Consider the following 26,236-nt stretch of genomic DNA (forward strand, 5'->3'; position numbering starts at 1 on the left):
AGAGAGAGAGAGAGAGAGGGAGAGAGACGGAAGGGAGTGAAGAGAAAGAAAAAAAAGAAAAGAGAAGGAAAGCATCAGAGGGTATATTATTTCTGGGTCATCACCCGCCGATGAGAGGACAACACCTGCCAGGTGACTTCTGTTGTTAAGCACAGCCAGGTGGGGACAATAACTATATAACAAAATTATGTAAAATATCATATGTCACGTTTCAGTTTTGATAGTTGTAATTATATGAGGCGCTGTCAGCTCATATGTGGTTCATGTAGTAGTAGGACACTGTTTTGTCAACCACTACACCGTTTCAGACCTACCGTTTCATGAAGATATTGATGAAATAGGACCTGCTGGTTTATGAACTACAGTTTTTGGTGCATGCTCAAAGTAAGCGTCCTCCAGGATGCATTTTTTTGCATGCGTGTGAACCTGAACCATCACAACACCTCTCAACGCCTCAGCGCTGTAAGGGTGCAGTGACACTTTTGGGGTTGTGTGGTTTTTTGGGATCCTTCAGGGGTGCAGTGATGGATGAGCTCAGCTGCCCCAGTGCATTGTGGGGGAGAGAGGGTGTGAAGGTACTCGCGCTCTATTCGCTCCTAGCTGTCGGTGAGTGAGGTTATTTTTCTTCCAAAAATATATTGCATTGATATACGTTTTTTATGAGTGTATACATACCAAAAATGTAGTTTCTACCTTTTTCATGTGTTTAAAATAGCTGAGATTTGTGGTTTACAGTACGTGTAGGCCAAACAATTGATGTGAAATTAATGTGAAATATACCAAAGAGAAGAGATACAAACATTTCAATATTTCCCTCCTCTCCTCTTCTGTTGATCTCTTTCTCTCATCCACCAGTACACACATCCCATGCCCAGCCTCCCCTCCCTCTCTCCCTCCCGGCCAAAATCGTTGTCCCCCCTCCCTGGCACGCTCTGCCCCTGTTGCAGGCTGATCTGGGCTCACTGTTCTCCAACTCCAGCCCCTTCGCCTTCTCCCAGTCCCTGCTCATGGTGCCTCCGGCTGGGGAAGCCTCCAAAGCGGGGGTCCGGGCTTCATTCGGGCCTTACTCTGTCAGCCAGGTAAATCAATTGGGATTGTGCTCATTGACAATCAGCAGAATGCTGTAGATTTCTGCTTATACATTTTGAGAATTAGTTCCAAAGATTTTATATTCTTCCTGTGTCCTAAGAAGTTGAAAGATACTATGTAACGCAGAGATCTTCCTCTAGCCCTCTCTCTAACAGTGTAACCCTCTCTCGCTCTCCTTCTCTCACTCCTCAGCTGGTCTCTGGGCCCATCCTCCCCCTCTCCCCTTCTCTGTCTGCGTCTCTCCTCTCTAAACACGTGGAGCGAGAGAAGGATGAAGGAGGAAATGAGAGGTATAGAGTGCGGGTGTTGTTCCATGTACGAGGAGACACCAGCAGAGGGAGCTGTATCACCCTCCACGCCTTCAAAGAGACCGAGGAGCAGAAGGCTTCGTGTATCACACAGGTGTGTGCGTGCGTCCCGGGCACACACTATATTTAGCCACCATCACCTGAGACCATTCAAAAGACTGAAACCGGACTAAACGTTTTCTTTGGAACTCTAGCGGGACTCTGAATGATGGATATGTTGTATTGTGTGTTTGTTACACTGGCCAACACACTGAAATGTTCTGTTCTATATAAAGTTTGACACCAAACGCTCACCAATCCCTCTCTTCATCCATTTCTCCTCTCTCCTTCTCAGCCTCCATTGGGTCTGTGTGTGGTGACCCTGGCCCTACCTAAGGACTGGTTTGAGGCGGACCAGACCAGCCAGCCCTACCTCGGCCCCAACCAGCGTGCCAGGCACACACACCGACACCGCACCCGTAATCGGGGACGACGGCACGAGGGTGTTGTCGTCGGTGGAGCCGGTGGCATCCCCTTCCCAGGCGCCCTCAGATACAGCCCCGCCCACACCGGAGACCACATCCAGTTATACTACTCATTGTTCGGCACAGCGTCCAACATCAAACTAGCACCCCCTAGGTGTGTGGAAGACAAATTTCCACAGTCTCAGAGACAGTTGATTTATATAGGAGCTGTGACTCTGAGGGAGTACAATAAGGGGAACGAGGCCAACAGGACCAAAGAGGAAATAGACTGTTGCAATGGACAGGAAGAGGAGGAGCTTAGGTTGGATTCCAACGTGCTGATTCGCTATCGCAGGGGACCGGTCCGCACGGGACAGCCAATAGGGATTTCTGTGAACCTGAGGGCCAATTTCAGTGCAGAGTTTGTTGTTATCCGGTAAGTCTTTGTTACGTGATGCTCTGTGATGTAAGTGATAATCCAGCAAATTAAAAAGGGACACCTGATGACGACCTAAACACATATAGGAACACAGCAGTGTGCAGGTTCTTCTCTTTCACTGATAAATACTGTATTCATAGTATGAATAGTATGTATGCAGTATGTGTACACGTACATTGGGGCCGGCAGATCGCTTAGCGGTTAGAGAGGAGAGCCAGCAACCGGAGGGTTGCCACTTCGATCCTGGGTCCGACGGGAAAAATCTGCCAGGAAGTGAGCTGGCAACCGGAGGGTTGCTGGTATCAAATCCTAGATGCCATTGTCTGCCATTGTGCCCACGTAACACCCCACAACAACAGCTCCCCGGGCGCCTATTGTGACAACCCCCCGCTCCTCTCCAGAACCTGCATATGTGTGTGTGTGTATGTGTCTTTCAGAGAGGTTGGGTTAAAAGCGGAAGTCAAATTTTAGTTGAACAATAAAGTGATCTTAATTTCCATTTTAGTCATTTCCCAGATGCTCTTATTCAGAGCGACAAACAGTAAGTCACGCTATATCTGTATGTATCTATTCCAGACTGAAGGTGAAGAAAGGCCTTTTGTCTCTGGTTGCCCAGCGCTCTCTGAACTCTGATCTCTGGGTTGTGAACCTGGAGAAAACCCAGGGCTCCAAACATGACGTCATCTCCATCATCTGCCACAAACTGGCGGAACACATGGACAGCGACAGGTATTACTTCATCATATATATTACTGTACAATATTACTCAGGTACAATATTACCTCACTGAAGGAACGTATTCAAAATAACCGGTTTGTGACTTGATACGTTATTAAAATTGCATGCAAGTGATACCACATATGTGAGAGAATATTACTCTATTGAATATTATTTCCATCAAATCGCTTTTTTCTTATCCTCCCCACTCTTCTCCTTACTCTCATCCCCACTCCTCACCCCTTTCTCTCCGCTTTCGCCTGTCGCCGTCCTCCCGCCTCCTCTCCCTCAGTTCCGCTGCTCTGCAGCAGGTTGCCTGTCTGTCAGTGGACGGCTTGCGAAGGAGTTTCGGGGTTGCCATGACTGTATTGGCCAGCTGGTGGGTGGAGTACTCAGACCGTAATAACCCTCCGCCACCACACGGCGGAGTAGTGAGTAGCTTCTCCTTCACTGACAGAGAGATTGTGGGCATCTCTCCCATAACTGAGGTAGGTAGAACTTTATTAAATCAGGGCCAATTTCCCGGGACACAGAATCTCCATTGAACATGCCTCTTAGTCCAAAACTCTTAGTCAGGGAAAATAACCATGCATCTTAGTACAGAACTCTTAGTAAGGGAAATTGGCCCACTGTGTATTTGCTTCTTCTTGTTACATAATCTGTATGTACTATGCAGTAGAATAATGGATAATGCAATAGCTACAATACATCTTCATACATCTACGGTCCCTTAATGTTTCGGTGGACTGTTTCTTTCTTAAAAAGCTCAATATGTTTATTCCTAAATATGGCCAATAAACTGAACTTGTTGTCATCAACACACAGAGTGGCATGATCATCAACACGGCCATCTTGACCAGCGAGCCTGTGTCACTTCCTGTCATTGTGCTGGCAGTGGGGCATGATGGGAAGGTGTCTGATATCACCGCGGCGGTGAAGTGTCGTTCGTCCAACGATGATATCATCAAGGTAACCAGACACGACTGTACATAGTGTATACGCACACACACACACTCACACACAAAAGATGGCACAGCAGTGGAAAGCATCCGTTTTACGGGTTCCTGAACAATTTTTATGCTGATATTAACCGCCATTATTTCCTATGACGAAAACAGCTTCTGGACAACAGAACAGCAATCACTAACCTCGATTTGAATGACAATTTCTACTTCAGCCAGTTGGCACCTCTGGACGTCGGTACCTCTGGACCAAGCCATAATCCCTGGGACTCAAAAGAGGAAGAGGGAGGCAAACAAGAGAGGCAAACGAGCCGGCATCCTGATGAGACTACGTTGGCGAGCAGATAAACCGCCTCTACCCCTCGGTTCTATTGGCAAATGTAAAATCACTGGAGAACGAACTGGATGAGCTCCGTTTGAGACCTGAACGACTGTAATAAGATGTGTGTAACAGCTAGTGTGTGATCTCTAATGTTAAGGAAATCTCGAGTTTTTGCTTGCCTGAGTTAGAATACCTCATGATAAGCTGCAGACCATACTTTTTACCAGTGGTGTAAAGTATTTAAGTAAAAATACTTGAAAGTACTACTTAGGTAGTTATTTTTGACAACTTTTACTTCACTTACATTCCGGACAGCCAAAAGTACTCGTCACAATTGAAATGTTTTGCAGGACAGGAAAATATTCTAATTCACACACTTATCAAGAGAACATCCCTGGTCACCACTACTGCCTCTGATCTGGCAAACTCACTAAACACATACTTCATTTGTAAATGATGTCTGAGTGTTGGACCGTGCCCCTGGCTATCTATAAATGTAAAAAATATATGCTTTTACTTTTGGTACTTGAGTAAAAGTCTAAAAGTATTTAGTTTTAAATATACTTAAGTATCAAAAGTAAATATAATTGTTCAAATATACTTAAGTAGGATTTTACTGGGTGACTTTCTCTTTTCATTTTTTATTAAGGTATCTTGACTTTTACTCAAGTATGACAATTAGGTACTTTTTCCTCCACTGCTGTTTACCAAGAGAGTTTACATCTATATTTTTTCCTAGCTGTTTATTTACCACCACAAACCGATGCTAGCACTAAGATCGAACTCAACGAGCTGTATAGGGCCATAAGCAAACAAGAAAATGCACATCCAGAGGCGGTGCATCTCGTTGCTGGTGATTTAATAAATGGAAACTAAAATCTGTTTTACCTCATTTCTACCAGCATGTCACTGTGCAACTAGAGGCGACAAAACTCTTGTTTACCTTTACTCCTCACGCAGAAACGCGTACAAGGCTCTCCCTCGCCCTCCCTTTGGCAAATCTGACCATAACGCTATGCTCCTGATTCCTGTTTACAAGCAAAAACTCAAACAGGAAGTACCAGTGACGCGCTCATTACGGAAGTGGGACATTGAAGCGGATGCTAAGCTACAGGACTGTTTTGCTAGCAGAGACTGGAATATATTTCGGGATTCATTTGATAACATTGAGGAGTTTACCACATCAGTCACCGGCTTCATTAACAAGTGCATCGACAAGTCGACGACATCATCCCCACAGTAACCGTACGCACATATCCCAACCAGAAGCCATAGATTACAGGCAATATCTGCTCTGAGCTAAAGACTAGAGCTGCCGCTTTCAAGGAGCGGGACAATCCTGCTATGATCTCCAACGAGCCATCAAACAGGCAAAGAATCAATACAGGACTAAGATCGAATCCTACTATGCCGGCTCTGATGGTTGTTGGATGTGGCAGGGCATGCAAACTATCACAGATTACAAAGGGAACCCCGCCGCGAGCTGCCCAGTGACACAAGCCTACCAGACAAGCTAAATGCCTTCTATGCTCGCTTGGAGACAAGCAACACTGAACCATGCAACACTGAAAGGCTGGTCATGGCTCATATCAGCACCATCATCTGTGATACCCTGGACCCACTCCAACTCACATACCGCCCCAACAGATCCACAGATAACACGATCTCTTTTGCACTCCACACTGCTCTTTCCCATCTGGATAAGAGGAACACCTATGTGAGAATGCTGTTCATTGACTACAGCTCAGCGTTCAATAACATAATTCCCTCCAAGCTCATCACTAAGCTCAGAACCCTGGGACTGAAAACTTCCCTCTGCAACTGGATCCTGGCCTTCCTGACGGGCTACCCCCAGGTGGTGCGGGTAGATAACAACACATCAGCCACACTGACTCTCAACACAGGGGCGCCTCAGGGGTGCGTGCTTAGTCCCCTCCTGTACTCCCTGTTCACGCACGACTACAGGTTCTCTGTGTCCACATCATTAAGGAATTAACATGTTCCACGCACATCAACACAGTCATGAAGAAGGCACAACAATGCCTCTTCACCCTCAGGAGGCTGAAAAGATTTGGCATGGGGCCTCAGGTCCTCTATATAGCTGCAACATTGAGAGTATCTTGACTGGCTGCATCACCGTTTTATATGGTAACTGCTTGGTATCCCACCGCAAGGCTCTACAGAGGGTAGTGCGTATAGCTCAGTACATCACTGGGGCTGAGCTTCCGGCCATCCAGAACCTCTATACCAGGCGATGTCAAAGGAAGGCTCCAGAAATTCTCAAAGACTCCAGCCACCCAAGTCATAGACTGTTCTTTCTGCTACTGCACGGCAGGTGGTACCGATGAACCAAGTCGGGAACCAACAGGACCCTTAACAGCTTCTACCCCCAACCAATAAGACTGCTAAATAGTTAACCAAATAGCTACCCGGACTATCTGCATTGACCCCACTTTTGCACTGTCTTTTGACTCATCACATATGTGTCTGCTAATGTTTATTATCTATCCTTTTGCCTAGTCACTTTACCCCTACCTATATGTACATATCTACCTCAATTACGACTGGGTACTGGTACCCTGTGTATTTAGCCAAGTTATCGTTACTCATTAGCTGTGTTCGAATACCCATACTAACATACTGTAATGAAACAGCAGGGAGCAGGTCTCGAACCCTCAACCTTCTAGCCCGAAGTGCAAAAGCATGCTCAAGCGGCAGAGTCGATTTCCGCGCTTATAAACCCAGGGTCGTTACACTACTCCCTCCTTTCAAAGAGCGCGTCCTCACGCTAGCTTGCGACTCTACGTCTTACAGGAACGAGCTCACCAGCCAAGCACACGCACTGTTGTGGATGCAAGGTCCAATCACTTCTGACACCAGTGTAGTGAAACAGCAGGGAGCAGGTCTCGAACCCTCGACCTTCTAGCCCGAAGTCCAGCGCGCTATCGACTGTGCCGCAAAAGCATGCTCAAACGGCAGAGTCGATTTCCACGCTTATAAACCCAGGGTCGTTACAATACTATAAGTTAATTTTCGTATACTGTAAACGAACAGTATTCTTTCAGTTGAGCGTACTAACGTAAACTCACGTAAACTCGTACATCGCCTTGGTCCGTACAATTGCCCTTATTTTAGCGCCCCAAAAACATAATACTTCCAGATCAACTGTAATGTCAATACCATTGTAAAGCACAATTTCTCCCCTTTCCAAAAAAATCAATGACATTACCTAAACACTGCCCGTTTCCGCATAATTCAAGCAGGCAATGAGCCCCGTCGGGTCTTTAAAAAAATGGCGGGTGGGGAAGCGAAACTAATGCGCGATAGTGAGAAGGACAGATGTCGTATGGGAAAATTGCTTTTTTCACTCGATCTGTCCAACTTATCGCCTCTAAAATATAAATAAAACACTATAAAGAGTTTATTAATGTGTCATGACATACTTATTTGAAGGTTTGTGTCGAATTTGAATCGGGTTTATAAGGGCGGTGCTAAAGTGATCTTAGAAGTAAACAGCGGCTTTGAGAATGATGATCGCATGCAATGATGACAAGAAAATGACTAGATATCCCCCCTTACCCCGTCACTGTCCATTTCTTGTTTTTAAACGATGAGAGAAGTGCTACACCTGGTGGAGAGAGATTGTAAAACAGAAATAGTTGCTTTATGCTGCTGTACGTTACGACATGACACGTCAAGATGTAACGGAGGGTCCGTTTTTTCAACTTTTCTCCAATACTATAGAGCAGGGGTGTCAAACTCATTCCATGGAGGGCCTAGTGTCTGCTGGTTTTTGTTTTTTCCTTCCAGTTAAGACCTAGAAAACCAGGTGATGGGAGTTCCTTACTAATTAGTGACCTGAATTCATCAATCAAGTACAAGGGTGGAGCGAAAACCCACAGACACTCGGCCCTCCGTGGAACGAGTTTGACAGCTGTGCTATAGAGCCATTACCATGTCGATCAACGCTTGAATAGAAACCTAGTTCACACCCCCGATTTTGCAGTCAACACAGTAGCTACAGTCCCATTAGTTTTCTTTGTAGCCTCGTTTGAATGTCGCGGTTACGCACATTTGTACGGCATGGGGTGAGTTTACGTTAGCTCTTCTCACGTCTACCGGAAGTTGATGCTGTTGCTATGCAACCTCTTGCTAGCTAGTTAGCATAACAAATGACTAGTTAGACATTTTACGGCTTTGGGTGTGTTCTTAAATTCAATCCGGAATGCCAGAGTGCGCTAGTAAATTCAGAGCGTTGTGTCAGATTGTCCGTTTATAAATTCAGAGCGTTTCGCTCTCGGAGCGCACACTGGACGTTCAGGACGAGGAGTAGGGTTGATTTGAGCATTCTGACCTTACAACGGCTGCCAAGCACCCAAGCAAACGCTGGCTGGCTTAATAGCTGTTTCCAGACACAATGAGACCACTCTGACCATTTTACTCGCTCTAGCAGAGCTGGTTAGGCAGTTTATGTTATCCAAAGCGTTGGTGGCTGTAACTGTGCTGCTGGCAACAATTTAATTACGCTTTTTTTGCCGCCATTTACTGACACCGGCCATATTCAACGGGTGTTGAGCGCTTGTAAATTCATTATTCTGCGCTCTGGTACACTGAAGAGAGTAACGTTACTCTGAAATCGGAGTAGATAGCCAGAGCAAATTTACGAAAGCACCCGAATGTCCATTAAGAACGCACAAAGACTATACAATTTAGCTAAACTAAGAATGACGGGAATAATCAAGTCAACAAACATTGGGTAGTTGGGTAGATAGCCTATAGTTAATATACTGGCAATTTTGAAGTATAAGTAGCCAACTAACGTTAGCGTAACATTACAGCAGTATGTCCCTATGTGGTTCGCAAGGACAGCGTAGCTAAAAAAATTGTCAGCCAATTTAACGTGTAAGGTAACTTATTTAAAAAGTAATTACTTTATTACATTGCTCAACATTTTCTTATCATTTGTCATAATTAGTTAAAGCAATGAATTTGTATCCGCTCTCGTTATACTTCGACTGCATATTTTCTGCCATTTTCTTAAAATCTGGAAACCACGCCCACTTCCGGAATAATTGCATAATGAGGCCTAAAGTACGGAAATAGTATCTATACTTTATATATTTGGCGAATTTAGTACGACATCCAGGAACTTTTGGCATAATAACTATATCCAGAATATGACCAGTAAGCATACGATATACTCAATACACGGCACAAATAGTACGGTTAGTATGATTATTTCAAACAGTTATTGTATATATATTCCTCTTGTTATTATATTTGTCTCTGCATTGTTGGGAAAATAAAATGTGATTTGTTTGGATTGATTTGACACACAAGCACACACAATCCTCCACTCCCTTTATCACCCTCTGATTTGATTCAACAGGTGTCAAGCGATTGCTCAACCCTCTTCGTCGACGGAAGTGAATCAGGGGTGGGCAGCACCTGCGTAGGGGTGGAGTTTCTCCTGGGCACGCTCAGTGGTTCCCTATGTCTGTCCGTGTGGGCACCTGTCGTCCCACTGCGCGTCTCACTGTCCGACAACGAGCTGAGCGCCATCGATGGCTGGAACCACTACACGGAGAACGGGTGAGTCCCTGTGCGTGCGTGCGTGCGTGTGTCTAGAGAAAGATGAAGACACACTGAGCAGGAATGACATAAGCAGGATTAAACAATGTCATGCCATGTCATTAACATCAAGATTCCTAAAGCAGTTGATAGAATGATGGGGATTGGAACGGTTGAAACTCCCATTTTTATGTATTTTTATTTAACCTTTATTTATCTAGGCAAGTCAATTAAGAAATAATTATTTTTTTACAATGATGGCCTGGCAATCTGTTCCCAGTTCACCTCCTGGTCTCCTTTTAGCATAATATCCTTTCCTAATCCATCTTTATCTATCTCAAGACAGAGCAGGACGTTGAAACACCAACCCAGGAATGTCCAGTGGTGGGAAAAGTACTCAATTTTCATACTTGAGTAAAAGTAGAGATACCTTAATAGAAAATGACAAGTGTAAAAGTATTTGCTTTTAAATATACTTAAGTATCAAAGTAAATATAATTGCTAAAATATACTGAAGTATCAAAAGTAAAAGTACAAATAATAAAGAATTCCTTATATTAAGTAAACCAGACAGCACAATTTTTTGTTTATTTTTTATTTTACGCATAGCCAGGGTCACACCAACACTCAGACATCATTTAAAAACAACGCATTTGTGTTTAGTGAGTCCGCCAGATCAGAGGCAGTAGGGATGACCAGGGATGTTCTCTTGATAAGTGTGCGAATTGGACCATTTTCTGTCCTGCTAAGCATTCAAAATGTAACAAGTACTTTTCCGTGTCAGGGAAAATGTATGGAGTAAAAAGTATATAATTTTCTTTCGGAATGTAGTGAAATAAAAGTAGTCAAATATAAATAGTAAAGAAAAGTACAGATACCCCAAAAAATGACAAAAGTAGTGCTTTAAAATATTTTTACTTAAGTACTTTACACCACTGGGAATGTCTGGTAGAACAGTGAAGGGTTCTGTCCCAATTGGCACGCTATTCCCGATATAGTGCACTACTTTTGACTAGAGCCATATGGACCCTTGTCAAAAGTAGTGCACTATATAGGGAATAAGGTGCGATTTGACAGAAACCCAAGGCTTACTGCCAAAAAGCGTCATTCACCATACAAACACTACAGGCAAACAGCTGGTAGAAGAGACTACTAATTCCCTAACCCAGAGCCTTAAAATAGGCTCTCTGCATTATCCACCTTTTATTCCTAGAATAAAAAATTCAAACACAAACATTATGACTTGCTGTCACATCTCAACCAGGTTTGGGGTCAATTCCATTTAAATTCCAGTCAATTCAGAAAGTACACCAAAATTCCACTTCCAATTATCTTCAACGATTTTCATGAGGAAAAATGGGAATTTGAATTGGAGTTTGGTTTACTTTTTGAATTGACTGCAATTTAAATGGAATTTACCCCAACCCTCAACATATTTAAGCTTATGATGTCTCCGTTTCTGGTTTTGCCCAGCTTCTATGCCACATTCAGATGTGTATAATATCTCTCTCTCCTCATCCATCCATCCTTCTCTCTCTACCCACCACCCCCTCTCTCATACCCCCCTCTCTCATACCTCTGTCTTCCTCCCTCCCTTTCTTTCCCTGCTCCCCAGCTGTTCACCAGTGTATCAGAGGTCCATGGTTCAGGTTCTGACCCAGTTCAGTGCTCAGGGTGGCCAGGGTCAGCTGACCTACCTGCTGGGCTCCTCTGATTGGTTTGTGGATGCCACAGAGTTGGTCCGTAATTGGCTGAGGGTAGGGAATCCTCGTGTGGCGGTCCTCGACAAGCAGAGCAATCTAATTGGTCTACACCCGGGGAAAACTTCAGTTCATGTGAGTACCATAAACTCAGCAAAAAAAGAAATGTCCTCTCACTGTCAACTGTGTTTATTTTCAGCAAACTTAACAGGTGTAAATATTTGTATGAACATAACAAGATTCAACAACTGAGACATAAACTGAACAAGTTCCACAGACATGTGAGTAACAGAAATGGAATAATGTGTCCCTGAACAAAGGGGGGGTCAAAATCAAAAGTAACAGTCAGTATCTGGTGTGGCCACCAGCTTCATTAAGTACTGCAGTGCATCTCCTCATGTAGATCCGGGCTCTTCGCTGGCCATGGCTGTCATGACGTTGGCCTGTGGGTAAGGTTTATGAACCCCCCCATAAATACCTTTCTCCCTTCCCTCTCTCTTGACTCTACTGAGGGACTCTTGAATAGCCTTTGTTAAACATAGAGAGTCTGGGAACATCAAACAAGTGGAGGGAAACAAACCATATTTCGGTAACAGAACCAGTAGAAAATATGCGTTGGTACTTAATGAATATGATGTCAGTTTGGTTGTCATCTGAGACATTATGACTGATGACAGGACGACATAAACTGTATCTGGGAAAGTCTACACATTATAGTTATCAGATTCACATGGAATTGTTGTGCAATTTAAATGCAATTTAAATGAATCTATTTGTGAAAAGATTAAATGTAATTTTAGCTTCCAAATGAGAGAATTGGGTTTTCATAAGATTAGAGCTCTGCTCAATCATTGGCCCGCCCCTGTGAAGAGACATGGGTTATAAACTATGAAACACACCCTTCTCTCCCTCCACTATATAAGTCCTTGGCGAAAATGTAACCTCCTGTTCCGGGTACGTTAGGACGACGGTCCAATGTCAGAAGGATTCAGATAATAACTACAGAACGAAGCCAACCTCAGCGTGAGCTTTGGCTGCGAATGGTATGAACTTTGAACTCTTATTCGCTACAGAAGTGATACCTCCTAGCCGTTGAGTTAGCAGCGGCCGCTGTAAATGTGGGCTAGGAGAGGACAGACAGAGTATACCGTCTACCACACAACGAAGACACTACAACGTTTCCCGTTCACCACCAGAGACACTCTTCAAAGGACTCTGTTGGGCAACACGGCCTTCCATCTACCGCCAACCTATTGAAGCGCACCTCAGAGTAAATATTTATTGCATTTTCCTTTTCCAAATGGGTGGTAATTTAGAATGCATAAGATTCTGTATTTACGATAGAGTAGCTGCCTACGGCCCGATAGAGACATAGCTTCTCCCTTTGTTCCTCAAGTCTTCCCACTCTTTCACTCAAACCCAGACCCCTTTTCTTTGTGTAACCAGCTGTCATATCTGTTCCGTCCACTAGGGACGTTTTCCTTTATGACATAATTTGTAATCAAGGTATGATTCATTCTGTGTATATGCGATTCTGTGTAATTAGTTGGGTATTTAGTAGATATATAATTAAACCCAATTTTGTATTGCTGATTCAACTTGTTAGCCAGGGTTCGTGAAGATAACCAAGAATTTACAACTTTCAGATGAGACTGAAATAAGGTGACGATTAATATTGACTGCTATTGATGTAAAATATTACTAGGTCTTTAAGAGTTTATTCGGAAGATAACCGCTCTATAAACACTCTTTTGTGGTGCCCCGACTTTCTAGTTAATTACATTTACACGATTAGCTCAATCAGGTAATATTAATTACAGAGAAAGAATTTTATAGAATAGCATGTCATATCACTTAATCCGGCATAGCCAAAGACACGACACATAAGAACACTGACATTCCTGTCTTGCAGGAAATCACTCACAGAACGAGCAGTATGGCTGGTGGCATTGTCATGCTGGAGGGTCATGTCAGGATGAGCCTGCAGGAAGGGTACCACATGAGGGAGGAGGATGTCTTCCCTGTAACGCACAGCATTGAGATTACCTGCAATGACAACAAGCTCAGTCCGATAATGCTGTGACACACCGCCCAGACCATGACGGACCCTCCACCTCCAAATCGATCCCGCTCCAGAGTACAGGCCTCGGTGTAACGCTCATTCTTTCGACGATAAATGCAAATCCGACCAACACCCCTGGTGAGACAAAACTGCGACTCGTCAGTGAAGAGCGCTATTTGCCAGTCCTGTCTGGTCCAGCGACCGTGGATTTGTGCCTATAAGCGACGTTGTTGCCGGTGATGTCTGGTGAGGACCTGCCTTACAACAGGCCTACAAGCCCTCAGTCCAGCCTCTCTCAGCCTATTGCGGACAGTCTGAGCACTAATGGAGTGATTGTGCGTTCCTGGTGTAACTCGGGCAGTTGTTGTTGCCATCCTGTACCTGTTGCCATCCTGCAGGTGTGATGTTCGGATGTACCGATCCTGTGCAGGTGTTGTTACACGTGGTCTGCACTGTAGCGCTGTCTTACAGTCTCACAGTGCGGACATTGAAATGTATTGCCCTGGCCACATCTGCAGTCCTCATGCCTCCTTGCACTATGCCTAAGGCACGTTCACACAGTTGAGCAGGGACCCTGGGCATTTTCTTTTGGTGTTTTTCAGAGTCCGTATAAATGCCTCTTTAGTGTCCTAAGTTTTCATAACTGTGACCTTAATTTCTCTACCGTCTGTAAGCTGTTAGTGTCTTAACGACCGGTCCACAGGTGCATGTTCATTAATTGTTTATGGTTCATTGAACAAGCATGGGAAACAGTGTTTAACCCCTTTACAATAAAGATCTGTGAAGGTATTTGGATTTTAACGAATTATCTTTGAAAGACAGGGTCCTGAAAAAGGGACGTTTCTTTTTTTGCTGAGTTTATAATACGAACAAGTAATATGATGTTGTATTTTGAATAGCATGGTGAATTTTAGTTGAAGGATGGTCATTACCAAAGATGAGATCTGACCAAATGGGAGTAGGTCACATGAGACTAGGAGTAAGATTTCAAATATATTTATTACGTATGAAAAGTAAACTTGAACAAGATACAAACAGCAAGTACCTTTATTGACACCCCTCTCTTGTCTCTCAGGTCATATCAAGCCAATGGGACGGTGTGCTGGGTAGCTGTGATGTCATTGTGACCTCTGAACCCGTGACCCCTGGTGACCTCTCAGTGCAGGTTGTGGGAGGACTCGGTATGTCAATCAATGCAAGCCCTGCCCACCCTGCTGTTGTCACAGCAACAGTGACCGCATACAACATTCTCTACAACCATGGGCAGGTGAGTTCTGTGTTTTTCTTGACCTACTAACTTCACTAAAACGTTTTAGTTTTACATAACAGTAACTTCAGTGGGACGTTTTTTTCTTCAATGGTAGGACATTTGTGCTTCAGTATAGCATGACACTGAACATTTCTCTTTCTCTCTCACCCTCTCTCTCTGCCTCTTTCTCCCCCCTCCTTCTCTCTCCCTCCCCCCATCCTTCTCTCTTCCTTGCCCTTCCCTCCCCCCTCTTGCTGCTTCTCTCTCGCTCTCTCTTTCCGTCCCCCCTTCTCTCTCTCCATTGTCCTTCTATCTCCCCCTCTCTCTCTCCACCAGGAAGCGTCCATCAGTGTCTGGCTCCAGTTCAGTGATGATAGCGCCACGTTGCTCTCCGCCTTCAGCCGTGGTACCTTCGCCCTGCGCCTCTCCTCATTAGCAGAGACCGTGGTCGCCGTGACGCCCGGCCCGTCGCTGCGCGTCGTCGCCCAGGGAGAAGGGGGCGGGCCTTTACTGAAAGCAGAACTTCTGGTCACCACCTGCAAGCCAATGGCGAAGTCCGTCGACGGGGACCTAGCCAATCCGAAGGAAGGAAGCGGGACCAGGAGGCTGGCTAAAGGATCTGGTTGGATCAGGGTGAATCTGGACTCTGACCTTCGTCCAATGGGGAGCGAGGAGTCGAACTTGGAGCTGCTCAACATTTCGGACATGTTGATGGAGTCATCGGACAGGGATGTTCAGTACAGCAACTTCCCGGACAATGACATCATCATAGGGAACGTCACTGCCGTCAGCGGTGACGACTACTATGACAAGGCCGGCGATGGGATGATCGCCAGGAACGACCTGGAGAGAGCGGTGTTGACCCCGAATCACGAAGAGAGCGCGGTGTACTTCTCTCCCGGGGTGGAGCGAGAGAAGGAGGAGAAACTGGAGGACAAAGAGCTGGAGGTGGGTGTCGGGGCAGTTCTCTCCCTCCTCTGCCTCTCCGCACTTCTCTTCCTGGTGAATTGTCTGCCCTGCGCTTTGAGGGAGAGGAGGAAGAGGAAGGACATGAACGTGGAGGGGGTGGAGGGAGTGGTGGAGGAAGGAGAAGAGGAGGAGAAGGAGGAGGCAAAGGAGGTTGCAGAAAAGAACGAGAAAATAACATCATACCCCCGGGTAATATCACTTCATGAGACTACTACAGAAGAGAACGAGGGGCAGTCAGATCAAAGCATGGACCATTAAGGCTGCATCTGAATAGGCACCCCAATCCCTTTAAGAGCCCTGGTCAAAAGTAGTGTACTATGTAGGGAATACGGTGCCATTTTATTCAGGAGAGAAAGGTTGTTGATAAAAATCAACATTCTTAGGACAATTGACTATATATTCCTGTCACTGTGTCACCAACAATGTATCTTAATGTCTTACAAGGTCATCTTCGTATAGGCTAGTCTTTTTCTCAGTTATTTCTTTCTGAATGTTTGTCTATCACACACATACACTAACTATCCAACAAATATGCGTGCAGAAACACGACTATACATATAGTCTATGCATATCTACGACTATGCATATCTGCCATATTTATTGTATTGGTATTATTTCACATTCATCCATGTACAATTTGTCGTCATATCTTTTCGATTTAGGGCTCAATGCAATCTGTATCGCTGAAGTTCACCGCTACATTACAATTGAATTTTAAAGGCAATGTTCGCAGAGACTGAATTCACTCACGGTAAACGCTGAATATGTCAGCTCAATTGGAAATGACCTTTACCTTTCAAGCACGCTGTAGCGCTGAACTTCGGTGATATGGATTGAATCAAGCCCTTAGGCCTATTGACGGAATAGTATAGGGGTTGAAAAATCCTGGTAATTTTCCCAAAATTCCCCGCCGGGATGACTCCCAGTTGAAGGATTCCCACATGCTTATTCCCTCCTGATTCCAGATATTCTCCAACTGGGATTTCTGTAAGAACTGGGAATTTAGGGCAAGTTACTGGAATTTGCAACCCTAGTCCTGCACATTCTAGTTTTCTGGTTGATCTCCTAATCAACCAAACGGAAAACTCACTTGTAAATAGACATTATAGAATAACTCATGTGAAACATGTTATTCTCCTGCTTGGCAAAGGTTGTCAATGAATTTAAAATGATTTCCTAACAATGAAATATTTATTTTTTGTATTTGATTTAGTGATAATTAGGAAAAAGTTTGATTACTTGATCAACCTTTTTTTTTTAGTCTGGTCTAATTTATCAGTCAATCTGTCCAGAGTTTGTGTTTGCATACTGATGTGATTGTGCCTAGAGGTATTTGTCTGATCTGACCAGACCTCCAGCCAAGTGTCTGGAGGAGAGCGGTCTGGCCTATATGGCTGGCCTAGAACTGTCATGTATCCAGCTACCTCCAATTGATGCTGAATGACACAGAGCACTCGGTTCCTGGCAGTCTTCTCAAGCTAGTTCGACCCCATGCCGGTTGTCTGCTTCAGTCTCCAGGTGTTTCTTGGACTATGGACCTGACCAGTAGAAGTCACAAACAGTGCTATTTCCCACTCCCATGTTGCCCCCTAGTGTGAATAAGGAGTGGCTCAAATGTAAGGCTCTCACCTCATATGTGTGGAGTTGTAGGTTTGATCCCAGGTAGAGCCTGTGGTTGTGTTGACACTGATGATTGATGGACTGTGACAACTAATGAGGGTTTCATATTTGAGGTTCCCCTTCCTGTGAACACCAGTGGTGCTGGAGGGGGAAACTTCTGGAAAGAGTAGACACTTAGACACTTTTTTTTATTTTTTATACTACCTTTCCTTGGGTTTCCCTTCATAACCGCTGCTGGGGACTGTTCTGGAACCACAGGGGGAATCCCAGGATTTAACCCACCAATCCCCGATCTTTTTTTGTTTTAACACCCCCCTCCCCACTTTTCTCAGGCGGCTCTGAACCCACTCCATGCCCAGCATACTATCAGTGTTGGAAAAAGTACTAAATTGTCATACTTGAGTAAAAGTAAAGATACCTTAATAGAAAATGACTCAAGTAAAAGTCACCCAGTAAATTACTACTTGAGTAAAAGTCTAAAAGTATTTGGTTTTAAATATACTTAAGTATCAAAAATAAATGTAATTGCTCAAATATTCTTAAGTACCAAAACTATCAATCAGTTCAAAATCCTAATATTAAATGTTGTGGAAATTCAACACAGGGACACTTGAAGTCAATATTAAATAAATCACTCTTTAATTGTCAGCAAGCTGGAGAGGTCACAGTCAAACTTAGATGCACTTTCAAACCCTTCATTCTGGGTTACCCAATCTAATTAGTAACTGATCCAAGCACAGGCAGGGATCAGGGATTATTTATGACAAAAATATGAACATTTTCAAGGCTGTCCCTCCACACTATACATTTCCTTCACATAAGCAAACCAGGTGGCATACATTTTTATTTATGGCTAGCCAGGGCACACTCCAACACTCATACGCCATTTACAAATAAAGCACTTGTGTTTAGTGAGTCCGCCAGATGAGAGGCAGTAGGGATGACCAGGGATGTTCTCTTGATAAGTGTGTGAATTGGACCATTTTCCTGTCCTGCTAAGCATTCAAAATGTACTTTTTTTTTTTTTTTTTTTAACTTTTGGGTGTCAGGGAAAATGTATGGAGTAAAAAGTACATAATTTTCTTTAGGAATGTAAATAGTAAAGTAGAGATACTCAACAACAAAAAACACTAAAGTATTTTTACTTAAGTACTTTACACCACTGCATACTACCTCATTAGTTGCTTGGTGGGAGGCACCAGCATTACCCTTTAAGCCACTCCAGAGCTCTAATATCAAGCGTTTGACCATCATCAGACTTGCCAGTCTTAACTTTGCATGAGTGAGGCTTTGAACCCCCATTGTCAGTTTGGAACATGTATTATATTTTTGTTCTGTGTATTCATTTGTCTAGGTGTATTGCACTAGTGTTTAAGATGGGAATTAGGTAGTTTAAACCTCACATTGCTGTAGCCACTAAAGAAAAGGTCACTAAAGGTCAATTTGCCATGGGCTTGATGTGACTGACTGCTCGGGGATTTAGTTAGAATTCTTTTTTCACCACACCAGTCTAGCAAAAGCTCATGTCATAACAGTACATTATCAATATCATAGATCAGAGTTATATTTTTCTTATAAAACTCACTGGATATGTTGGGAGCTTGCAGATTGTGATTCTGGACAGGACATCTCTTTGAAACAATTCAGTACAAGTCTATAGCCTGTACCCACATTTTAGGTAGGCTGTATGCCTACAGTAGCCTTTAGGCCAGGATCCCCCAACTGGTGCCCTTAACTATTGCCCGTGCATGGTTTTATTTGGCTCCCCAAGTTTTCTGTGCAAAAAGTGATTTTCATTTTGGAAATCTGTTCCCAAGTATTCCCACCCATAATTGAAATGTGATCGTATACAAAATGTAAGCAATGTTGGAAATTATTATGTTTTAGTCAAATATATCTGCTTGGGCTTCTTGCGGTCAATTTGCAGTCTAGAAATTGTATGGAAAAAAATTGGCGCGCGGCTGAATGTAGTTGATGATCCTGCTTTAGACCGGTTCCCCCCACCCCCCCTTGAATAAAAAGTAAACCATGAAGCACTGCATTTATTGATATAGTGCGACATGCTGCGTCACATCCAATAACTACTATGAAGCAGCTTTCATTTGCAAAGAAGAAAGACAGACGATACGTGTTACATTAACTAGATTGTTGGACAAAATAATACAATTCAAATAAAAAATGGTGGAGTCATTTTGTACCTTGTCAGTTGCTCCCTTTAGATTAGCGATGTCTGGACTATGGAGTCCTTCACTCATTAGATGAACTACGTGCAGGTGGTTATGACCGGAGGTTGTTTAAGAAATAATTGCCCACAAAATATTCAAGTATGAGCACGGATTGGAGCAGGCGACCAAAATCTAACGCAGATCATAAAACAACTTCATTACTTACAGCGTGATTCTGCAACAGACAGCAAAGACAGTTGACTATCATTTCCAATGGATTTTATGCAAATTAAATCAATTTCTTGATTCTGGATTAATACAAGAATTATCCATTTTAACCAAGAGCACATTTGTTTTACAGATTGTTTACAGATCTAAAACAAGTCAAGTACAGATGCAAAAGTGAACACATTATGGAAAAATATATTTCTTTTGCACATGCAGATCCTTTTACACATTAGATGATCTTAGAAATGCTCTGTACAAAATGGAAGTTAACATGCTAAACAGTTGATAATATAACATAACAGCTATGACCAGCTTCGGAGCAGTGCAACATTTCTCTGTGAAAAAAAGTGTTGATGTATTTATGCCCTCTTGTGGATTCTTTGTGTATGGCATGTGCTAAGATGATTTCAGGTCGGCCTCCTTGCTTCAGCTTCAAGACATGCGTCTTGAGGTATTAGCCATTTGAATCTCAGTTTACATGTCAGGTGTATCACCAGTGGTACACAAAATAATAACTCAGCCTGTGAGCCTCCGGGATAAGGTTTAAAGGACACGAGGCTACATCTTCTCATAGGTCAGTTCATGTCCACAGGTGTTACAGACCTTCCTGTAGAGATCCTCCTCTTCATCCACTAGCTCCTCAGGGCCGTACTCGTGCTGGTGAGCACTGGTGTCCTTTGTCCACACGCTGCTCCTCACCGCACGGCGGAGCTCTGGTCACAACAGAGAAAAGAACAATCCAATAAATGATCAGTAACAGGTGTGTAGGAATTATTCAATGAAGACAAAAAAAAAACCTGCACACCTGTTTGCCAGTATCACTTGTGTTTTTGTGTTGACAGCCTTCTGACACGTAAGCGCAATAACCCCTCCAAAAAATGGCAAGCACAGCAGCTTTTTCATTTTAAGTCAATAATGAGGAAATAAAACAACCTGCTTTCTATAATCCACTGGAGGTGCTAGTGTGTTCTCTATGTTACTGTATCTCTGAGTTTTGTAACGAGAAAAGGTGACTAATGGGGAAATTTAAGATCACTAAAGTTCATATTCAGTTTAGAGTGATTCATACAATGTTCAGCATGTAAATATATTTTCCCTTGAAGACACAGTATTTCCAGTGTTCTATTTGTGACACTCAAGGTGCAGGTTGATGGTCACTAGACTCGATACTGAACGTTATGGATTATTGTCATATCTGTTGATGGTGATTGACGCCAGACTGGATGTACAAGGACACTGATTATTCACCGTTGTATTGAACTGATGATGTTCTGTGACTACAAGACTCTCGGGCTGGTGTTTCCACAACATTTGGTGCTTTCTGATTAGGATATAAAAGGACCTGTCTCCAAGAGGCTGGTGTTTCCACAACATTTGGTGCTTTCTGATTAGGATATAAAAGGACCTGTCTCCAAGAGGCTGGTGTTTCCACAACATTTGGTGCTTTCTGATTAGGATATAAAAGGACCTGTCTCCAAGAGGCTGGTGTTTCCACAACATTTGGTGCTTTCTGATTAGGATATAAAAGGACCTGTCTCCAAGAGGCTGGTGTTTCCACAACATTTGGTGGTTACTGATTAGGATATAAAGGACCTGTCTCCAAGAGGCCATTTAGACATTTTCTCTGCTTCTGTGCTGGGTGGTGGGTGGTGTCTCCCTGTTGGAACTAGATTTTTTTTAAATGAACTTTACCAACAATTGCTAATCTGAGAATTCCTATTACAGTGACTTATTTATTGAGATGGCATTACGTCTGAGTGAGGATCAGAAAAGTGTTACTGACCTTTAACCTTTTTGTTGAAGCGCTTCTGCTTCTGCACCTCCCTGTTCTCCTCTCTGGCCTCCTTGGCCTCCTCCAGGGCCTCCTCAGAGCCCCACACCTCTAAGGAGCGCATCTCCACCTGGAATCACAGCACAACATCATGTTTACTGATCTAACCTAAATACAGCTGGGTCACGCAACGTAAAAAGTTTTGAAACGTTTGAGAAACAGACGCCTCACAAGTCCTCAAACTGGCTGCTTCATTAAATAGTACCCGCAAAATATCAGTCTCAACGTCAACAGTGAAGAAGCGAATCCGGCACGCTGGCCTTCTAGGCAGTTTCTCAAACTAGACACTAATGTGCTTGTCCTCTTGCCCAGTTGTGCACCAGGGCCTCCCAATCCTCTTTCTATTCTGGTTAGAGCCAGTTTGTGCTGTTCTGTGAAGGGAGTAGTACACAGCGTTGTACGAGATCTTCAGTTTCTTGGCAATTTCTTGCATGTAATAGCCTTCATTTCTCATAACAAGAATAGACTGACGAGTTTCAGAAGAAAGTTCTTTGTTTCTGGCCATTTTGAGCCTGTAATCGAACCCACAAATGCTGATGCTACAAATACTCAACTAGTCTAAAGAAGGCCAGTTTTATTGCTTCTTTAAATCAGAACAACAGTTTTCAGCTGTGCTAACATAATTGCAAAAGGGTTTTCTAATGATCAATTAGCATTTTAAAATGATACACTTGGATTAGCTAACACAACGTGCCATTGGAACACAGGAGTGATGGTTGCTGATAATGGGCCTCTGTAGATATTCCATAAAAATAAAAAAATCTGCCGTTTCCAGCTACAATAGTCATTTACAACATTAACAATGTCTACACTGTATTTCTGATCAATTTGATGTTATTTTAATGGGCACATTTTTTTTTTTAAAGCTTTTCTTTCAAAAACAAATACATTTCTAAGTGACCCCAAACTCTTAAACGGTAGTGTATTTACCATCAAATATGCATTCATCATTAAGAAATGCATGCAACATTTTGAAACTGAACACAGTTCTTATAGACAAGTCCAGGTAGAGGTAGAGGTAAACAAACAATAGTAGGGGAAAACAGGTACAGTGGCAGTCAGTTGAGGACAAGGTGAGGGAAAGCTAGCCTGGCATTCAAACTGATTGAAACGATATTGGTGAGAGCAGAGTGTTCAGTCTGGTTTTACCAGGCTGAGGGAAAGCAGCCGGTTAGAACCAGTGATGGTTGGTATCGGTTAGCTCGTCCTACCTGCAGCTTGAGGTAGAGTTTCATGTCTCCCCAGTGAGGGTTGTGTGGGTTCTTTCTCAGGACGAACCTCAGCACTGGCTCCCTCTGGTCCAGGTCACAGTCCTTCAGTAGGAAGAGCTGCTTAGCCTCTGTACGGGATATCAGCTTGTGTTTCACCTCGTTGTCTCTGATGATGGGGGGGGGGGCATTAACAGAGGGAAGACAAGATAGAATACCTCTTCAGATGCATTTTGGCATCCTCTTACCATTGAAGCACAATGCAATACAACGGAAGTTAAAGCACTGTATGTAATACTATAGTGCAGGTAGTCTAGTGGTTAGAACATTGGGCCAGTGACCGAAAGGTTGCTGGATCGAATCCCTTAGCTGACAAGGGAAAAAAATATGTCGTTCTGCCCCCGAACAAAGCAGTTAACCCACTGTTCCCCGGTAGGCCGTCATTGTAAATAAGAATTTGTTCTTAACAAACTTGCCTAATTAAATAAATGTTAAATAAAAAAATGTTTTATAGTGAATGTGGTTATAGTAAACCTGTTATACTGATCAACTTGTCCTGCGCATACAGTTCCAAAAGTTTAGACACATCTACTCATTCAAGGATTTCTTTATTTGTATTATTTTCTACATTGTACAATAATAGCGAAGACATCAAAACTATGAAATCACGTAGTAACCAAAAAAAGTCTTAAATCAAAATAAATTTCTATTTGAGATTCTTCAAAGTAGCCACCCTTTGCCTTGATGACAGCTTTGCACACTCTTGGCATTCTCTCAACCAACTTCATGAGGTAGTCCCCTGGAATGGATTTCAATTAACAGGTGAGCCTTGTTAAAAGTACATTTGTGGAATTTCTTTCCTTAATGCGTTTGAGCCAATCAGTTGTGTTGTGACAAGGTAGGGGTGGTATACAAAAGATAACCCTATTTGGTAAAAGACCAAGTCCATATTATGGCAATAACAGCCCAAATAAGCAAAAAGCAAAAAGAAACGACAGTCCATCATTACTTTAAGACATGAAAGTCAGTCAATCCGGAACATTTCAAGAACTTTGAAAGTTTCTTCAAGTGCAGTCACAAAAACCATCAAGTGCTATGATGAAACTGGCTCTCATGAGGACCGCCACAGGAAAGGAAGACCCAGAGTAACCTCTGCTGCAGAGGATAAGTTCATTAGAGTTTGCTTCACAAAGTTCAAGTAACAGACACATCTCAAGATTAACTGTTCAGAGGAGACTGTGTGAATCAGGCCTTTATGGTCAAATTGCTGCAAAAAAAAACACTACTAAAAGACACCAATAAGATAAGAAGATATTTGCTTCTGCCAAAAACACAAGCAATGGACATTACACCGGTGGAAATCTGTCCTTTGGTTTGATGAGTCCAAATTTGAGATTTTTGGTTCCAAACGCTGTGTCTTTGTGAGACACAGAGTAGGTGAACGGATGATCTCCGCATGTGTGGTTCCCACCGTGAAGCATAGAGGTGGTGTGATGGTGCTTTGCTGGTGACACTGTCAGTGATGTATTTAGAATTCAAGGCACACTTAAAAAGCATGGCTACCACAGCATTGTGCAGCAATACGCCATCCCATCTGGTTTGCGCTTAGTGGAACTATCAATTGGTTTTCAACAGGACAATGACCCAACACACCTCCAGGCTGTGTAAGGGCTGTTTGACCAAGAAGGAGAGTGATGGAATGCTGCATCAGATGATCTGGCCTCCACAATCCCCCGACCTCAACCCAATTAAGATGGGTTGGGATGAGTTAGACCGCAGAGGAGGAAAAGCAGCCAACAAGTGCTCAGCATATGTAGGAACTTCTTCAAGACTGTTGGAAAAGCATTCCTCATGAAGCTGGTTGAGAGAATGCTAAGTGTGCAAAGCTGTCATCAAGCCAAAGGGTGGCTACTTTGAAAAATCTCAAATATATTTTGATTTGTTTAACTTTTTTGGATTACTACATGATTCCATGTGTTATTGCATAGTTTATGTCTTCACTATTATTCTACAATGTATATGGCGTGGTGTGTCCAAACTTTTGACTGGTACTGTATGTGAACACTATTATGAGAAGCACACTGTACTATAATATATATATATATATATATATATGTAACAATATCGTTATTTAAGTTGGTTGTCATTGACACAAGAAGACTTTTACCTGCAGTTGTCACAGACTGCCAGATCGAAGCCGTTGCTGAGGTAGGAATCCATAAACGGCTTGTCACAGTCATCACACAGCAGATAGTCTGCCTCTATCACCGGAGCTAGGAAGACAGTCAGAGAGAGCAGTAGAACTCAACACTAGCCTGAATGCCAGTTAGTTTTCAAGAGCGCAAAGACTACTTATGGAATTGTGATGCCAAGCAGACTGGCACCCAGGCTCAACAATACACTACTACTACACTTAAATTATTACATTTGAGTCATTTTAGCGCACGCACATGTATCCAGAATCACAATCAATGCAGAGAGAGCGCTAGGAAGAGAGGTCAGCCAAGGTGTCCTGTCAGTAAAACAAGTATCTACTAGTCATTCAGATAGTGGTTTGTTGGTTGTCACTGTGCCATAAATAATGTAGTATGGACATAATTTATAATAGTAATACCTGATTGAAAGAAACTGACTCCACTCAGCAACTGGCATGTGGTATTACATGAATCCACAAAGGGGCGCACATGAACAAACAATGCATCTTCCTTTGTTACACCAGACATACAGAGGAGATAAGATTACGTCTGAAGTTTACATCATGCAACAAATATGAATACTTCCCCCTGCCATATTTGATTGACTATAAATGCACATACCTGGTTGATGCACCACTTCCTTTGTCCTTTGCTCCTCCTGTCCCTCTTCTTCTTCATCAATGAAGAACCCTCCTCCAGAGTCGACTATCTTAGCGACTTTAGCCGAGGTTCCACCCCCTTCTCCTGCCGATGGTCTGCTGGCCAGTCGGGCTTGCCTCAGCATCAGAGCCCGCTGTCTGTTTCGTTCGATCTTGGCTCTCATCGCGGGGGACAGATCGCAGTTCTTGGCTTTGGACTCCGAAGGAGAAGAAACATTATCCTTCACCGGCGTGGGAGGCTCCAACAGATCCATCGCAAAAAAGCATGCACTAACTAACTTAGCTGTAGGCTAAACTCTCCAGCGTCTTGGAAATTGCAATTAAGTAAAGTTGTTTACCAGCAAGACAGCTGGCAGAGCTCTAAGAGCGGTACAATTGTTTGTATTTCTAGTTTTAACCCGTGGACACAGCGGTGTGTTCGAGTTACCGGCGGCTGCCATTTGTCGGTCGCACAACCAACTTCCGGGTTGTTATCATGTCAAAATAAAAGTGCTGTTAT

General features: G+C 43.3%; 2 protein-coding genes across 2 annotated transcripts; one reads left to right on the plus strand and one right to left on the minus strand.

Moving 5' to 3' along the window:
• Positions 1 to 517: 517 nt before the first annotated feature.
• On the plus strand, positions 518 to 20,794 carry LOC129841108 (transmembrane protein 132A-like). The gene is made up of 11 exons (XM_055909216.1): positions 518 to 606; positions 856 to 1,079; positions 1,282 to 1,491; positions 1,732 to 2,276; positions 2,856 to 3,008; positions 3,289 to 3,484; positions 3,822 to 3,965; positions 9,670 to 9,872; positions 11,467 to 11,686; positions 14,689 to 14,880; positions 15,199 to 20,794. The coding sequence occupies exons 1-11, from the start codon at positions 525 to 527 to the stop codon at positions 16,087 to 16,089; spliced, it is 3,060 nt and encodes a 1,019-aa protein (XP_055765191.1). The 5' UTR covers positions 518 to 524; the 3' UTR covers positions 16,090 to 20,794.
• Positions 18,068 to 26,207, minus strand: LOC129841109 (DNA repair protein complementing XP-A cells homolog). The gene is made up of 5 exons (XM_055909217.1): positions 25,700 to 26,207; positions 25,051 to 25,156; positions 22,887 to 23,052; positions 21,628 to 21,745; positions 18,068 to 20,557 (listed from the first exon to the last, which is right to left on the minus strand). Exons 1-5 carry the CDS (start codon positions 25,989 to 25,991, stop codon positions 20,403 to 20,405), a joined length of 837 nt encoding a protein of 278 aa, XP_055765192.1. The 5' UTR covers positions 25,992 to 26,207; the 3' UTR covers positions 18,068 to 20,402.
• Positions 26,208 to 26,236: the final 29 nt, after the last annotated feature.

Source organism: Salvelinus fontinalis, chromosome 42 (assembly GCF_029448725.1).
Source record: "Salvelinus fontinalis isolate EN_2023a chromosome 42, ASM2944872v1, whole genome shotgun sequence".
In the NCBI taxonomy this organism is placed as follows: domain Eukaryota; kingdom Metazoa; phylum Chordata; class Actinopteri; order Salmoniformes; family Salmonidae; genus Salvelinus; species Salvelinus fontinalis.

What these genes read in the sequence shown, in the direction of transcription:
- LOC129841108 (XM_055909216.1), top strand. Translation starts at nt 525, where the DNA reads ATGGATGAGCTCAGCTGCCCCAGTGCATTGTGGGGGAGAGAGGGTGTG. An exon ending in AACCACTACACGGAGAACGG is followed by an intron (nt 9,873 to 11,466) that starts GTGAGTCCCTGT and finishes CCTGCTCCCCAG; the next exon opens with CTGTTCACCAGTGTATCAGA. An exon ending in TTCTCTACAACCATGGGCAG is followed by an intron (nt 14,881 to 15,198) that starts GTGAGTTCTGTG and finishes TCTCTCCACCAG; the next exon opens with GAAGCGTCCATCAGTGTCTG.
- LOC129841109 (XM_055909217.1), bottom strand. Translation starts at nt 25,991, where the DNA reads ATGGATCTGTTGGAGCCTCCCACGCCGGTGAAGGATAATGTTTCTTCT. An exon ending in GGAAGTGGTGCATCAACCAG is followed by an intron (nt 25,157 to 25,699) that starts GTATGTGCATTT and finishes CTGTCTTCCTAG; the next exon opens with CTCCGGTGATAGAGGCAGAC. An exon ending in CTTCAACAAAAAGGTTAAAG is followed by an intron (nt 20,558 to 21,627) that starts GTCAGTAACACT and finishes TGTTGTGACCAG; the next exon opens with AGCTCCGCCGTGCGGTGAGG.